Source organism: Phodopus roborovskii, unplaced genomic scaffold (assembly GCF_943737965.1).
Source record: "Phodopus roborovskii unplaced genomic scaffold, PHOROB, whole genome shotgun sequence".
Classification (NCBI taxonomy): domain Eukaryota; kingdom Metazoa; phylum Chordata; class Mammalia; order Rodentia; family Cricetidae; genus Phodopus; species Phodopus roborovskii.
Genome location: NW_026126597.1, coordinates 831,171 through 848,345, shown reverse-complemented (window position 1 = coordinate 848,345; position 17,175 = coordinate 831,171). Strand labels below are relative to the sequence as shown.

At 39.8% G+C, this 17,175-nt stretch overlaps 1 protein-coding gene across 3 annotated transcripts in view; it reads left to right on the top strand.

Moving 5' to 3' along the window:
* Positions 1–14,757, top strand: part of Sfmbt1 (Scm like with four mbt domains 1) — a 114,187-nt gene extending 99,430 nt beyond the window's left edge. For all 3 annotated transcript variants that reach the window (XM_051204779.1, XM_051204777.1, XM_051204778.1), the window contains exons 16-21: positions 5,623–5,732; positions 6,703–6,878; positions 9,883–10,061; positions 10,241–10,486; positions 11,862–11,990; positions 13,007–14,757. In XM_051204779.1, coding sequence (XP_051060736.1) covers positions 5,623–5,732; positions 6,703–6,878; positions 9,883–10,061; positions 10,241–10,486; positions 11,862–11,990; positions 13,007–13,147 — 981 coding nt within the window. In that variant the 3' untranslated portion in view covers positions 13,148–14,757. The remainder of the gene's footprint in view (positions 1–5,622; positions 5,733–6,702; positions 6,879–9,882; positions 10,062–10,240; positions 10,487–11,861; positions 11,991–13,006) is intronic.
* The last annotated feature ends 2,418 nt before the right edge of the window (positions 14,758–17,175 follow it).

Below are 17,175 nucleotides of genomic sequence, written 5' to 3'. Positions count from 1 at the left end.
GGGTATGTTGTATCCTCATTCTCGTTGAATATTAGAAAGTCTTTAATTTCTTTCTTTATTTCTTCTTTGACCCAGGAGTGGTGCAATTGCACATTGTTCAGTTTCCATGAGTTTGCAGGTTTTCTGCTATTTGTATTGTTGTTGAATTCCAATTTTAAAGCATGGTGGTCCGATAAGATACAGGGGACTATTTCTATTCTCTTGTATCTGTTGAGGTTTGTTATGTCTCCTAGTATGTGGTCGATTTTAGAGAAGGTTCCATGTGGAGCAGAGAAGAAGGTATATTCTTTTGTCTTTGGATGGAATGTTCTATAGATGTCTGTTAGCCCCAGTTGAGACATAACTTCTGTTAATTCTTTTGTTTCTTTGTTGAGTTTCTGATTTGTGGTCCTGTCTAGTGTTGAGAGTGGTGTATTGAAGTCTCCCACTATAAGTGTGTGAGGTTTTATATGAGCTTTGAGTTTTAGTAGTGTTTCTTTTACGAATGTGGGTGGCTTTGTATTAGGGGCATAGATGTTCAGAATTGAGACTTTGTGTTGATGGATTTCTCCTGAGATGAATATGAAATGACCATCTTCATCTCTTTTGACTAGTTTTGGTTTGAAGTCTAGCTTGTTAGATATTAGGATAGCTACGCCTGCTTGCTTCTTATTTCCATTTGATTGGAAAATCTTTTCCCAACCCTTTACCCTGAGGTAATGTCTATCTTTGGAGCTAAGATGTGTTTCTTGTATGCAGCAGAAGGATGGATTCTGTCTTCGTATCCATTCTGTTAATCTGTGTCTTTTTATAGGTGAGTTAAGACCATTAATGTTGAGGGTGAGTAAGGACCATTGATTGTTGATGGTTGTTTGATTTAGGTTTGTTGTTGGCAGTGGTATTGTGAATATATTTGTTCTGCTTCACCCTAGGTTTCTGGTGTAGTTGGATTATCTGTTGCCTACATTTTTGTGGGCGTAGTTACCTTCCTTGGGTTGGAATTTTCCTTCCAATACTTTCTGTAGGGCTGGATTTGTAGATACATATTGGGAAAATCTGGTTTTGTCATTGAATATCTTGTTCTCTCCATCTATATTGACTGAGAGTTTTGCTGGATATAGTAGCCTAGGCTGGCATCCGTGTTCTCTTAATACTTTTAGAACATCTATCCAGGACCTTCTGGCCTTGAGGGTTTCCATGGAGAAGTCAGGTGTAATTTTGATAGGTCTGCCTTTATATGTTACCTGTCCTTTTTCCTTCGCTGCTCTTAATATTTTTTCTTTATTCTGTATGCTAGGTGTTTTGATTATTATATGTCGAGGGGTCTTTTTCTTTTGGTCCAGCCTATTTGGGGTTCGGTATGCTTCTTGTACTTTCATGGGCATGTCCTTCTTCAGATTTGGAAAGTTTTCCTCGATGATTTTGTTGAATATGTTTTCAGCACCTTTGAGCTGGGCTTCCTCACCTTCCTCTATGCCTATTATTCTTAGGTTTGGCCTTTTCATGGTGTCCCACATTTCCTGGATATTGTGTGTTAAGGATTTGTTGGATTTATGGTTTTCTTTGGTCGATGAATCTATTTCTTCTAGTTTATCTTCTGCGCCTGAGATTCTCTCTTCCATCTCTTGAATTCTGTTGGTTATGCTTGTGTCCGTGGTTTCCGATTTTTTGCCCAGCTTTTCAATTTCCAGCTTTCCTTCCATTTGTGTTGCCTTTATTTTCTCAATTTCGGTTTTCAAATCTTGAACCGTTTCCTTCACCTGGTTAATTGTTTTTTCTTGGCTTTCTGTACTTTCCTTAAGGAATTTGTTCATTTCTTCCACTTTTTTGTTTGTTTTTTCCTCTATTTCTTTAAGGGATTTTCTCATATCTTCTTTGAGGGCCTCTATCATTTTTATGATGGTGATTTTTAAGTCATACCCTTCTGCTTCCTCTGCTTTGTTGTTGTGTTCCATTCTAGTTGGTGTAGATTCCCTAGATTCTGGTGGTGTCATGTTTGTCTTTCTGTTGTTAGGTGTTCTCTTGTATTGCCTTCTTCCCATAGTTTCTTCCTGTAGGTGTTGGTGGTGTCTCTTCCCTCTCTCTATGGTCCTTCCCAGATGGGCTTATGTGGATCAAAGATTCAATGTCTGTATCTCTGTGTGGTCCAAGCTCTCTAGGAGGCTTCTCTCTGGCCAATAGCCGGGAGAAGAGGACGAGGGGCTGGACTGGAACTTGAGAAGGTTTTGCAGGGTAGTGGGATCTCACTGGAAACTGGCGCTCTCCAGCTGAGACCTCGTTCTTTGGCAGGGCCCGGATTTGGGGGTCAAGGATCTTGCCTGCAGGAACTCCAAGTGGACCCGCTGAGATAGGCGGATCTCTGGGAGGGGCCTGGGACTCCAGCAGAGGACTGGAGGCGGGGTCAGGGACCAAGCCGGTGGAAATTACAGGTGGTCCCACGTGGATAGTCAGGTCTCCTTTGTTCGGAGTTGCTCCGAGAGGTCTCCGAAGTAGGGTGGACTGTTGGCTCCACCCTCTGTCCCAGTGCTCAACCAGAGCAGCAGGACCGTAGGTGGGGTAGGGCACAGGGTGGGGGGGTAGGCTGGAGGTTGGGATGGGTGGGGGTGTATCAGAGCTCCAAGGGTGCTCTCAAAGGGGACCGGAGACAGGAGCAGCAGGATCAGGGGCCAATCCAGGGAGTTCAGGCGGGGGGAGGGGGGGTAAAGAGGTTGAAGGGGACAGGCAGCCCCGATTGGGCCCAGACTCACCTCTGGCCAATAGCCGGCAGAAGAGGACGAGGGCTGGGCTGGAACTTGAGAAGGTTTTGCAGGGTAGTGGGATCTCACTGGAAACTGGCGCTCTCCAGCTGAGACCTCGTTCTTTTGCAGGGGCCCGGATTTGGGGGTCAAGGATCTTGCCTGCAGGAACTCCAAGTGGACCCGCTGAGATAGGCGGATCTCTGGGAGGGGGCCTGGGACTCCAGCAGAGGACTGGAGGCGGGGTCAGGGACCAAGCCGGTGGAAATTACAGGTGGTCCCACGTGGATAGTCAGGTCTCCTTTGTTCGGAGTTGCTCTGAGAGGTCTCCGAAGTAGGGTGGACTGTTGGCTCCACCCTCTGTCCCAGTGCTCAACCAGCGCGGCAGGACCGTAGGTGGGGTAGGGCACAGGGTGGGGGGGGGTAGGCTGGAGGTTGGGATGGGTGGGGGTGTATCAGAGCTCCAAGGGTGCTCTCAAAGGGGACCGGAGACAGGAGCAGCAGGATCAGGGGCCAATCCAGGGAGTTCAGGCGGGGGAGGGGGGTAAAGAGGTTGAAGGGGACAGGCAGCCCCGATTGGGCCCAGACTCACCTCTGGCCAATAGCCGGCAGAAGAGGACGAGGGCTGGGCTGGAACTTGAGAAGGTTTTGCAGGGTAGTGGGATCTCACTGGAAACTTAAGATTTGTTTTATGTCTCACGATGTAGGCTACTGAGTCAAATGTGTTTTATTTAGTGTATGGGTGGAATATTCCATAGAGAGCTGTTAGGTCGAATTTGATATATGATGTCATTTAATTCTGATATTTCTCTGCTCATATTTTGCCCATATGTTCTGTCTGATAGAGACAGTGGGGTATGGAAAGGACCTGCTATTATTGGGTTGGTGTTCATTGATGTCTTTAATTCTAATAATAGGCAGTTTGTGAAATTGAGTACTCCACAGAGTTTGGCACATATGTGTTTAGAGTTGTTATATCTTCTCTGTTGATTGTCCTCTTGACTCTTGATCAGTAGTAATGTCTCTCACTTTTAGTTTTAGTTTAAAGTCTATTTTGTCAGATATTAGGATAGCAATGCCTGCTTGTTTCTTGTTTCCATTTGCTTAGAATATTTTTTTACATCCTTTTACTTTAATGTGGTGCCCATCTTTAAAACTGATTTTTGTTTCATAATCCATTTGCCAGCTTGTGTCTTTTGAGAGTTCGAACCATTAATATTTAAAGTTATTATTGAAAGGGTAATTTTGGGGATTTTGTTTTGCTGTTTGTATTTTGTGTATAGTTTCATTTGTTTTCTGTGATTGGGAAGGATTTAGGCAGAGATAGGGTCAGATGGACTCACCAGACTGAGCCAGAGCACAGGGTGTGTGGGCCTGGCTAGGCCTGGAAGATAGATTTGGCACAAGTAGCTGCAGAGTTGGTATGGCCTGTGTACAAGTAAGTTACTTTTGTGTTTATACCACATGGCTGGCTAGAGGCGTCCCTGGCTAGCAGCTGCATGGAGACTAGAGTTGGGAGGGGTTGTGCCAGGAAGCACTGTATCACCACACCACATGCATGAAGTAGGAGTATAAGTCTCTTAAGTTGCATCAGGGTTCATCTTCACATGGTCCAAGAACCAGCAGTAGATGAGATGGCTGTCTATGTGGGAGCAAGTAGACTGGTTCCAGGATGCCTTGCTTGAAGTTATGGTTGGAACTCCAAGTTCAGACTCCAAGCAGTCCCAGATCAACTCAGTGGATGGGATGGCTGATAGGAGTGATAGGGACATGTGCCTAATAATTCTAATACTTAAGAGGCTGAGGCAGTAGAATTTTGAGTTCAAAGCAAGACTGCATTTAAAAAAAAATGTGTGTGTGAGTATATGTGTTCAGTGTGACATTAGTTTACAACTTAAGAGGTTGTGTGGCATTAACTAGAGTCCATGATTAACCTCTGCATTTCTCAGGATTTCAGTACCTTCGGCCAGTGTGTTGTACTGTAAGTAACAAATTTGAGGACTTGAACCTGTCAGTCTTCTGAAGGGCAAGACAGAGCCTGAGGAAGCTAGAGTTTCTGGACCAGACTCTTCTAGCCATCAGAACATTGATGTCTGTATAGTATCCTAGTTGGTTTTTGTCAACTTGACATAAGCTAGAGTAATCTGGGAAGAAGAGTTTCAGTTAAGAAAATGCCTCCATCAGCAAGTCTTTAGGACATTTTTTTGATTAATGATATGGGAGGGCCTAGTGTACTGTGGGCAGTGCCCCCTCTGGGTAGGTGATCCTGGATTGTATGAGAAAGCAGGCAGTGCAATCCACAAGAAGCAAGCAAGTAAGCAGTTGTCCTCCATGGTCTCTGCTTTAGTTTCTGCCACTAGGCTTCTACCAAGCGTGGCTTCTCCAAATGAAAGACAGTAGCCTATAAGCCTATAAGCCCTTTCCTCCCCAGTCCCCAATAAATACATTTGTTTGTGCACCACGATGGATGAAGCATGTGCAAGCACATCCTAGAATCCTTTCAGATTTGCAGTGCTTGATTGTTTTTTCCTGAATGTTATTAAGAATCTGATCACTCTTAACTTGATTTCATTATTTTGTTAACATTCTTAATATAACTGGAAATAATCTCCAAAACGCTCTTAAAAGTCTTCAGGCTGGGCTGGAGAGATGGCTCAGAGGCTGCTCTTCCAAGAGTCCTGAGTTCAATTCCCAGCAATCGCATGGTGGCTCACAACCATCTGTAATGAGATCTGGTGCCTTCTTCTAGCCTGCGGTCATACATGCAGGCAGAATGCTGTGTACAAACAAATGAATAATCTTTTTTTTTTTTTTAAAGTCTTCACACTAGCAAGTGTGTTAAAATTCTAATTGTCTGATTTTTCTCCTTCCCCCTGAACCTCTGTTTCTGCCTTAAACCCCATCTTAGGTCCTCACTTTACTCATCAATGCAGCCTACAAACCCAGTCGTGTCCTTCGTGAGCTCCAGCTGGACAAAGATTCTGTGTGGCATGGATGTGGGGAAGTCCTAAAGGCCAAGTGAGTAGCGTCCTTACCCTTTACTCTTGTCATATTCACAGGCCATGGAGCTTCCTGATAGTGTTAGATTAAAGCTGCTCCAGCTATTAATGCTGAAGAACTAGGCTGGTTTTTTCCTTTTTATTTCCTTCCTGATCTATGATAAAAATGAATTAGAAGAAATATGAACTTTAAGAGACATAAACACTAGAACACTTTTATTAGAGTGAAGATATAGGAAATAATTATTTAAAACTTGTGTTAAAATTTATGAACATTTACTGTTGCTCTCTGACCTGAACTTTTTTTGTGGATGGATGGCAGTTGGCATGTCATATTGTCCTTGATCCTCTGATGATCACTGCTCAGGATAATGGAGGATTTAATATAAGGTGCTCTTATAGTAGTTAGTAAAAAGTAGTATTTAAAATTCTTAAAGGCTGCAGAACAGAGCTCAGTGGTAGAGTGCTTCCCTAGTATGCTTAAGGCCCCTTGGTTTGATCATTCAAATGAATGAATAAATAAATGCATGTATGCATGCTTGCATATGTATGTACATGCTTTCACCTAAGAACAGAAAGAACTTTTTCTTGTTTAAATAACTTAATTTTCGAGTTGCAGTGTACCAGACTTAAGTATAGACTGTAGAATTTCCTGTTTGTTTTAAGCATTCTCAAATTATGGGGGCTGGAGGGATGTCTCAGTTGTTAAGAGCACTGGCTGCTCTTCCAAAAGACGCAGGTTCAATTCCCAGGACCCACATGGTAGCTCACAGCTGTCTGTGACTCCAGTTCCAGGGGATCCAAACCCTTTATTTACAGAGGCACGCCTGCAGGCAGAACATAAATGCACATAGAATAAATATAAATGATGAAAAAGAACTCTCAACTATGAAAGACAAGTAAAATTGTTTTCAGAATGCTTCCGTTAAATTTTTCTTAGGGTAATCACTGGTGGCATAAAGGTGGCTTCTGATGTTTTCTAATTGTAGATATAAAGGAAAGAGTTATCGAGCTACTGTTGAGATAGTGAAGACAGCAGATCGAGTGACTGAATTCTGCCGGCAAACATGCATCAAACTGGAATGTTGTCCTAACCTCTTTGGGCCACGGATGGTTCTGGATACATGTTCTGAGAATTGCTCTGTTCTTACAAAGACTAAATACAGTGAGTAACGGTTTTAAGATGTGTTAGCCATAACATTTGCCATATCACATCTTGTAGTAGAGACATTCATGTTGTCAGAAGCACAAGCTAAAAGGGTCAGACGATAAATATACTAGGGGTCAAATGATCTCATTTATTCTGTTTTTGTTGTTTTATTGTTTTGGTTTTTTTTTAATATTTAAAAATGGAAGAACCAAGGAGGAATTCATTTTTGCAGAAAATTATATTGGATTTTTATATTACTTTAGTATATAACCATAATTATTTCTCCCACTTGTTTCCTTCTTTCCTTCTTCCTGCCCCTTCTTCCTCCTTCCTTCCCTTCATCGACCTGTCCCTTCCTTCCATGTGTGGTATTAGGTATTGAACCCAGAACTTCATGCATTCTAGACAAGTACTATGTGTCTAAGCTACATCCCAAGTCCCCCATGTGTGTGTGGGAAGGGTGGAAGGTTGGGGATTTGTTGGCTTAGTTTGTTCTTTCAGAAAAGGTCTTATTATGTAGCCCAGGTTTGTAATACCTAGCTCACATTTTGAAACACTCTTTCCATGTAGCCCTGATTGGTCTAGAATTTACTACGTAGCATTGGGTTCCCTCAAACTCAGCCTTCCTGTTACTGAGATTAAAGGCATTTGCCACCATGCCAGCTGCTGCATGTTTTTGTCTCTACATTCTAAACTTTAAAGAAGAATAAGAAGTATTTAGAATATCCAAACCTTTAATCCCGGAAAAAGAACAGAAATAAAGTTGAAGGATTTACTCATTTTTAACCATAAAAGACAATTGTAGTTATTCAGAGATATAAGTATTAAAGAATAGTAGAATAAAATAGTGAATTGAAATTGAGGGTCAGGACATAAACTGAAACTGACATGATCATATGATGTTAACAGGAGTGACAGACAGTGAAGAAAGAACTAATTTTAACATGGTACCAGTAGCAGTGGCTATCCAGGTGGAAAAACAAAAACCAGACTCAGGCTCTCATTTCATTTAGTGACCAAAGCCAATCTTAGACCTGTTACAAATGCCTTATGTAAAAATTAAAACCACAAAGCTTCTCGAAGAAAGTAAGAGTAGTCTCAAGACCTTAGGGCAAGCAAAGATTTCTTAGTGAAACCAGAAATACTGATGACATAAGGGACACACCAAAATGGAAAACTTTGTTTTTTTTAATGATGCTATTTAAAACAGGAAAGCCAAACAGTGATATTGGGGGAATATTCTTAATGTGTGTGTCCGGCCAAGAATTCTTTCCAGAAAATTTTATGAGTTTCCACAATTCAGCAATAAAAAGGGAAGTTGAGAGGTGATAAATAATAGCTGTATGCTATTTTGAATATACTAACATTGAATTTTATACTTAAAATAGTTAATTGTATGTTACATGAGTTTTAGTTCAATTAAAATTAAAAAAATAGAAACATGTCTAGAATTAAGTGTTGATGATTTCACAAAGCACTTATGGAACTAAAGCCAGTAAATAGTAGACCGCCAGGTGAATTTTATATGTAAATTTGTCAGTTTTTTTTATAGTTCAAAAATAAAAAGGTTACAACTCAGTGGTGGGGAACTTTTGCAATCTTGGGTGTAATCTACAGTGTCACTTTTTTGTTTTTGTTTTTTAATAACATAAAACAGTTTTGAACAACAGAAGGTTTGGACAAACATCAAGAAGATATACAAATGGGCCACATGAAAATGGCTCAGTATAATTTGTTACTTGGGTAATGGAAGTTTGACATTTGTAGTAATATGGATAGAACTTAGGGATGTTATAAGAGAAACATGTCAAAGAAAAATACTAAACATTCCTATTTCTATGTAGAAGCTAAAACTTACAATAGAATAATACTCACCTACCGGAGCCTGGGAAAAGTATGCAGGAGGTAGGAATGGAGAATGGTTGTTTGGGTGCAGTAATGCACTAGGATTGGAAGGTTAACTTTTTAATGTTTGTGTGCACCTTTGTGTGTACATCTGTGTAGAGGCCCAGGACAGAGCCCTGACAATGCTCAGGAATGCCATCTACCTCTTTAAGACAAAGGCTCTTGTTATTCTTGGAGATAACTCTGAGACTGATCATATGGAATGCTAACTTTTGGCAGCACTTAATTATGTTTAAAATACTTAGTAGAGAGGGTTCCAAATGTTCCTAATTATATATATATATATATATATATATATATATATATATATGTTTAAAGTGAAATGTATGTTGTTTACCTGATTTTATAATTACTTATTATACATATATTGGAATGCCATGATGTACCACATAAATTTATGTAATTGTTATTTTTTTTTAACTACAATTAGAAATTTCTATATACTCACAAACTAAATTGTGTCCTGAGGTTCAGCAGATTATTAGGTATTTGTGTAAAGTAATGAAACACACCCTGTTTGAGTCTTGCTTGAGGGCCTAAAGAAAAAGCTCTGTGGCTAAGCGTACTTACTGTTCTTGAAAAGAACCTAAGTTCATTACAACTTTATTAATTATGGTCAGAACCTGGATATGGCCCAAGTGCACATCAACAATAAAATCGATGAATGGGTACATCTATACAATGGAATCCTACTCACCGACATAAAGAATGAGCTGCATAAATGTTTTATATTCAGCACAGATGAAACTAAAATCAGCCATTCTGTATAGAGAAGCAATGTATAAAGCAGTGCCTGCTTTATGGTGCTCAAAGAGCAGGTTCATCTGCAGGGAAGGAGATTAGAGGAGTGGTTGCCCTGCGAATGAACTCTCTGTACTGATGGAGATTTGTCTGCCTTGATAAAGTGAGGATTGTTTAGGTTTTACATGTTACTACAAATCATATTATGTATTCCTCTGCCTATTCCAGTTGGGGAATTTAAACTACAAATGTAGTATACCTATTTTCTGCCATGCTAATGGAATCCTGTGGTTTTGAGTACACAACAACAATGAAACTATGTTTTTTTTGTTTTGTTTTGTTTTGCTTCTTCTTTTTGGTTATTTATATTTAGCACACTATTATGGGAAGAAGAAAAATAAAAGAATTGGGAGGCCACCTGGTGGTCATAGTAATTTATCTTGTGCCCTGAAAAAAGCCAGTAAGAAGAGAAAAAGGCGGAAAAATATTTTTGTTCATAAGAAGAAACGTGCCTCTGCATCTGTTGACAATACGCCAGTGGGCTCACCCCAGGTATGAGATCTGTGACACATCTGTCTTTTGTAAAGGCCAAATGACCCCTGCTTTACAGTCTGTACACATAGCACATGCACATCTTTGTCATTTCGGTCTCTGGTCAGTAGATGGTTTTGTGGTCCAGTGAATACTGGTTTGTCTTGAGTTTCAGTGAGATTTATTTCCTTTTCCTCTAGGGAAGTGGGGGTGAAGATGAGGAAGATGCAGATGATGGAGATGATGATTCCCTAAGTGAAGGCAGTACGTCTGAGCAACAGGATGAGTTACAGGAAGAATCTGAAATGTCAGAAAAAAAGTCATGCTCCTCTTCTCCCACCCAGAGTGAGATGTCCACCCCACTGCCCCCAGACACACAGACGAGTCAAAAAGAACCCCGCACTGTTTCATTCTCAGATGAGGAAAATAAGCCACCTTCACCAAAGGTACCTTGTTGTGTGTGTGGGGGGGGAGGGAATCCCTCTCATTTATAAGGTGCTAGCATTCTAATTCTTTCCATATAAACTTAGGAAGGATTTCTAGGGTCACTTTAAATTGATCTCTGGGGGTGGAGAGATGGTTCAGCAGTAGAGAGCACATCTTGCTCTTCTGGAGGACTCAAGTGGGTTCCTGGCACCCATGGGATTGTGTCCCACAAAGTTTCCTGGAATCCCAGTTCCGATATCCTCTTCTCACCCCTTTGGATACTGTGTGCATGCACACACAAATGCAAATACAAAGACTTCTTTAAACATAATAAAGCAATCCTCATGTGCTTCAAGGATTGTATGGAGGTGATTTATGAAGGGACATTCTCAGAAAAGCTGCTGGTTTTAAATAAAAAAAAGTTTCATTGCTAGCTTATTTATAACCTGCCATTTGGTTTAAAGCAAAGTGTTTAAATAATTTTTTATAGTATGTGTAGTTTCTAGAAACAAATTACTTAACCATTTAGTTCTCATTCAGCTGTCTTGTTTACACATTTACTATGTACATAAATACACATTGTATGACCTAAATAATACTAATGGCTATAATTAACTTATTATTTTAGAGCCAGTAGAGTGCTTGCCTTATTATTTTAGAGCCAGTAGAGTGCTTGCCTAGCATGCATGAAGCCCTAGGTCAATCCCCAGCGAGTTTAAAACTAGGTGTGGTGATACAGTCTTGTAATCCTAGTACTTGGGAAGTGCAGGCAGGAGTTCAGTTCAAAGCTAGCCTGGACAACATAAAACCTCTAAAAGAAAACTACCTTTTTAAACTGAACTTTATAAATGTCCCATTAACAGGTACAATAAGTGATTTCTTCTTCTTCTTCTTCTTCTTCTTCTTCTTCTTCTTCTTCTTCTTCTTCTCCTTCTTCTTCTTCTTCTTCTTCTCCTTCTCCTTCTCCTCCTTCTCCTTCTCCTTCTCCTTCTTCTTTCATCTTCTTTCTTCTTCTTCTTCTTCTTCTTCTTCTTCTTCTTTCTCCTCCTCCTCTTCCTCCTCTTCTTCCTCTTCCTCTTCCTCCTCCTACTCTCATTTGATATAACCATTTGCTCTAGCATCATACCAAAGAACAGCTAAAACAGTTCAGAAACACATTGGAAATAAATAAATATGATAAAATTCATCTTACAAGTTTCTCAGATAACTAATGCATGTGAGCCTCTTGTCATCTTTATTGGAAGAAATCAGTTCAAGAGAGTGAGAATAAGGGAAGAGGGGATGTTAGTCTTAAGGCTACTTTAACTCCTATCTTGAAGGATCATTGACTTTCTTTGGGGAAACATTTTAAAAATTATTACTTCACCACTTGGTTTCATCTTGTTGGGAATAAAGGAAATAAGGATTGAAGTTGACGAAAGGCTCCACCTGGACAGTAACCCACTGAAGTGGAGTGTGGCTGACGTCGTGCGGTTCATCAGATCCACTGACTGTGCCCCACTGGCAAGGATATTCCTTGACCAGGTAATCATGATAGCATAATCAGTAATAACAGCGTCTGTTCAGCAAAGAACTCTAGGAATTAGAAGATTAGAATTATAAGATTTAGAAAAACAGTGTTTGGTACAAAAAATTGTTGTAGTTCCTTTTTGTTACTCATATGACTTGTACCATAATTGCAGCAGATTATTGCTTTGTTTTCCCTTGAAATTTAATTCTGTCCTATAAATATTTAACTTGAAATCAGTCATATATTAATTGACTTCATCTTTTTAAAAATAACGATTTGATGCCTTTTTGTTTTAAGTTAGTTTTAATATGCCAGGCTCTAGAATGATAACCAGTTTTAATGCAGGTATGGTGAAACACAGATAGTTATGAAAGACATAGCTACATTCAAAACAACATCTGTGACTCTTAACTCAGTGCTTGGATAGTTGGGGTAGGAGGCTCACAAGTTGGAGGCCAGCCTGGGGCACATAGTGAATTTGAGGCCAGTCTAGGCTACATGGTGAGACAATTTCTCTAAAATAAAATAGAGGCATCAAAAAATAAAACATAGGCCTTGTCATCTTTGAAGGCTTTTATGAATTTTATAGGGTAGGAGAACATTAGTTATAGTTAGTATTTTCATATAGTCTTAAATTTAGAAAGAGTCCTTTAGCCGAGAGTGGTGGTACACAGGCGTATCTCTTGAGTTTGAGGCCAGCCTGGTCTATAAAAGAGTGCCAGCATGGCCAGAGCTGTCACACAGAGAAACCCTGTCTTGAAAAATGAAAGAAAAAAGAAAAAGTCCTTTTAAATTATGTTTTCTTTTCACAATTAGTTGTTTTACAGGGCTTTACAGATGCTGAATTTCTATTGCACAGAATCTGTAGATTAGAGTTCCAAGGTTGGTAAAATGTACTACTAACTCTGGCACATTTTAAAAGGGAAACTAATACAGGAAGTAGTTGTGATAGTCCGTACAAGCAGGGACTGTCATGAGGGAGCTGCATTTGTGTGCATGTCACAGACACTTTGTTCTTTATCCTCAACAGGAAATCGATGGGCAGGCCCTTTTGCTCCTTACCCTTCCTACTGTTCAAGAGTGCATGGACTTAAAGTTGGGCCCTGCCATCAAGCTTTGCCATCACATAGAGAGGATCAAGTTTGCTTTTTATGAGCAGTTTGCCAACTGAGAAGGACAAGCAGAGTGAGCTGGGTCTTTGAAGCACAGTCAGTACAGCAAATCCTTTGCCCTGCTCTACAGGTGTTTGCAGTGGTCCTGGGGGCTGTCGGCCCTGCAAATGTTGGCTTGCTTTCTTTGCACTTTCAGGAAGGAGGACCCACACTGAGGAAGCAAAAACAGCACAAAAATGGCTCTCCTACAGTGGAAATACGGACTTCTATTCAGGAGATTTCAGTTTAAAAGAAAAAAGTTGTGAGGAGGAAAACCTTAAAAATATGAATTCCCATTAATGGGAAAACAAAGAATGATCTGGACAGCTGGACAGCACTAATTTGGTTATTTTCATTCTGTTCCTTCCCACCATAGATAGAACTTTGTTCTCTGCTTTCTCTTTCTTGAAAAGAGAGGACACAGCTTTAAGTCAGCACTGATTTGGGACTGTGCCTAAAACACATCAGTGCTTCACTGTCATTATGTTTTTAAGCCTTTTTTTTTTTTTTTTAATTAAAGCAGTTCATTTTGGGGATAATTATGTGGCTCTAGGGTTTTGAATGTATAGTCACACTTGATCCATTTTAAAAATCTATTCTTAGGAGTTTCTTTGTTTACTACCTCTGTTGATGACTGCGCTTATAGCCATGAGTGACATTTTTTGTATGATGCCATTTTTAAACTGAACGCTAAAACTATGACAGAAGTTAGAGAAGGCCCTGCCTGCTTTCTTAAAGATACCATGTTGGCACTTGCACCAGTCCCTTAACCAATTTGTCCTTAGAATTCTGCTGTTATGTCCTTCATTTTGACCCAGTTTTGGCCACCTTTTAAAAGTGACCTCACAAAGACCAATGTATGTTTTTCAGTTTAATTACCCTGTTTGTTTTGAAACATACATGAGTGGCTTTTATTTTATGTTTATTTTGCTCTAGAGTTGTTTGACTACCTCTGTTTCATTATTTCTGGAGTCTCTACTCTCAGTGGAAACCAGCAGGTATTCTTTGGCTCCACTGTGAAGCCCATTTTCTCAGTTTTCTAGATGTGTTCAGGTAGAAGCACAGCAGAGAAAATGTGGTTTGGGGATGGCACAGAGTGTGGAGTTTCTTAGAGAAGTAGTGTGGGGCCTGTGGCCATCCCACCCCAGTGTCCCAGGTCTTGTCTCATCTGGAAAGCCAGTCAGAGCTGCTTGGTACTTCAATGAGAGAGGTGGTTAAGGAGTCTGGAAACCTTTGTTTAGCCATGCTTATACCTGTCTTCAGTTAAACCAATTTAAATGGAATGTGATTTACAGTCTGCAGATTCCCATTCAGTAGCTCATTCTTTTGAATTTTTTTTCCAATTAAACTCAAGTTGACATGAAACTCCAGGTGAACTTTCACTTATAATGACATTGTTAGCTATTATAGAAGTATAGCACTTGCTATATTGTAGCCTTGGGTAAGGAAAATCATACTTACACAGGTTGCCTCCTTTAAATGTTTCCCTTGTCGATTATTTATTTATTTATTTTTGGGTTACCCTAATCCGTATAGATTTATACCCCAAGTATTTGAAAATGTTTTAAAACTGCAAACTGAGTACATTCTGAATGACTATACAAATATAAGGTAATATTACAAATTTAAATTGTGACTTTTTTTTTCTCACCTCAACCACCACTTGTTTTTATAGACACTGGGAAAGTCTGAGTCTGGGTCCTGTTCTTCATTGGATAACTCTTGAACCACTTTAACTCAAGCCCTCCAACCAAGTCTTAAAACAGTAACTCTTCAAGTACAGGTGTATCTGGAAGGAGCTTCATCTAAGCTCATTATCTAAGTTTACTTAGAGATCAGCTTTTAAAAGCTTGAGTGTTTCATGTCCCTGGGAGAGAAGCACACTTGACACTAAGAAACAGCTAGCATTGACAAGCTCATTCAGAGTGGCTGTCTTCATAGAATTTCCCAAGACCTTGGCAGTAAAGTCACTAATACAAAAGGGGTCTCATGATGAGGACATAATACCTATGCCTTTAGGATCTCACATTGTTGTCTTAGTAAAAGGAAGGGTAACAGTAATGACTGTGTCATTTTGTCTCCCTTCTTGACCACAAAGATCACAGCATGTAGAACTATCAAGAGATGATAGGTATTTGACTTTAAAGATCATAAAACATAACAAGTATCAGAGATGATAGGTCTTTGATCTGAAAAGTGAAGCACATGGCCTTGAGTAGTCCTGAGGTGGGGAGGGCTGGAACACAACAATCTTGTCTGACTGTACATAATTATTCAGTCTCCTTTCTCCTGTAGAGAAATTGGACAAGTGAGTAGGGTGTCCCTAAAAATTTTTTGCATTCTTATTGGGAGACAGTATACTCAGTGACCACATTAAAGAAGAATTATACACCCCCATCCCTCCTCCCAGGCGTCACATGTAAGAGGGTAATTGTATGAGAATTTTGTAGAGGACTTTAAGTATAAAATTCTAATCCCAAATTGAGTGTGGTGACACACACCTACAATTCCAGCACTTGGGAAGTAGAAATGAGGATCAGAAGTTCAAGATCATCCTCAGCCACATTGTGAATTCTGGGCTAGCCTGGACTATATGAAACCCTGTTTTCCTCCCCCCCACTTCTCTCCCCCATTTATCTAACAGATGCTGAGTATCATCGATGGCAGAAGTATGATGATGCTGAGAGGTTTTACTCTTGGTAGTAGTTTGCATTATTGGGGTAAGAGGTGTATATGTTTTACATTTGTGTGTGAAGTCTGTTTCTGAGAAAGCCAGCCTCATAAATTTATTAGTGGTGGTGTTGTCTGGGCTTCCCTTGCTGTTGTTCTCACAGTTTTCCTGCAGTCACGTTTTTTTGTGATCCATCTTTAACATGAGTTGACAAACTTAGAAACACATGGATGGACTCTGTTTTCCTTGTAGACATGAAAAGTTAACTGACTTAAGCTAGACATTACAGCTATGTTGGTCTTTTAGGGAAACCTTGACCTGTGCAGATGGGCCCTGATGCTTTTACTATATATATTTTGTGGGTTTCTTGTGACTGCTGTTTTCCTTTGTGAGAGCCATCTTCATCTTTTTCAAATATAGGGATGTATTAATGGAGCCTTTGAATTCTATCTTCAGCCTTTCTTTAGCAATGTGCTTGGCTCCCTGTGTTTATGGTATGGGTCCAGGAGGGTACTAGCCAACCTCTGGAAATGATGATCATGGTAAATATTTTTTGAATTATGATAGAGGCAGACATAGAAAACCGCTTCAGAGTTTGACCTCTGTAAGTCTTTTCTCCTAGAAGTAAAATTATTTTCACTCTGAGAGAAAGGGCATTAGACCAAAGCTTCCTGACAACTTGAGTTCATTTTACATGCTCTCTAGAACCACTTTAGTTATTAATGTGATGCCTGAATACAGCTTAAGGCAGGTGGGACTCAAACTAACATTGTTTCCAAGAGACACAGAACATCAGGGGATGGATCTCAACGAAAGGTAACAGAGTGTAAAATCAATGTAGGAACTATCACTGATACTTATCTTATTTGGTACATCTCATCAAAAACTTACATTGAAGAGAATCTTTTCCCCTTTCATTGATTGCCCAAAGTGCTAGGAGAGTCTTGACTGTGGACACACATTGAGTTTGAACTTGTCTTACTTCCTGGATGTACTCCTGTTTGTAAATTCATACAAGTCCCTAAGCGATCTGTTTTTATCAATAGGACCTATGTTGTCCTTTTGAAGTGAAGAAGGCAAATCACTAACAGAAGTGGACTAGAATACTTGGGCTAACAAGATACTCCTTTTGTAAACCTGGACGTCTCTGGTCTTAACAACCTTTATAAGTTGCTGTGTCTTGTGGCCATGGTGTTAGCTTAGAAATTCACAGTCTCCTGTGCAACCAAGAAGTAACAGTCACTTTCCTAGCATTTGCTTTTTATCCATTTTATATGTTTTATTCATGAATTTTGATGATTGCTTTATATGAGAATGTATATACTAGGGGAATTTTAATTTATCCTAATAATCTACCTATTAGCCTAGAGTTTCGTT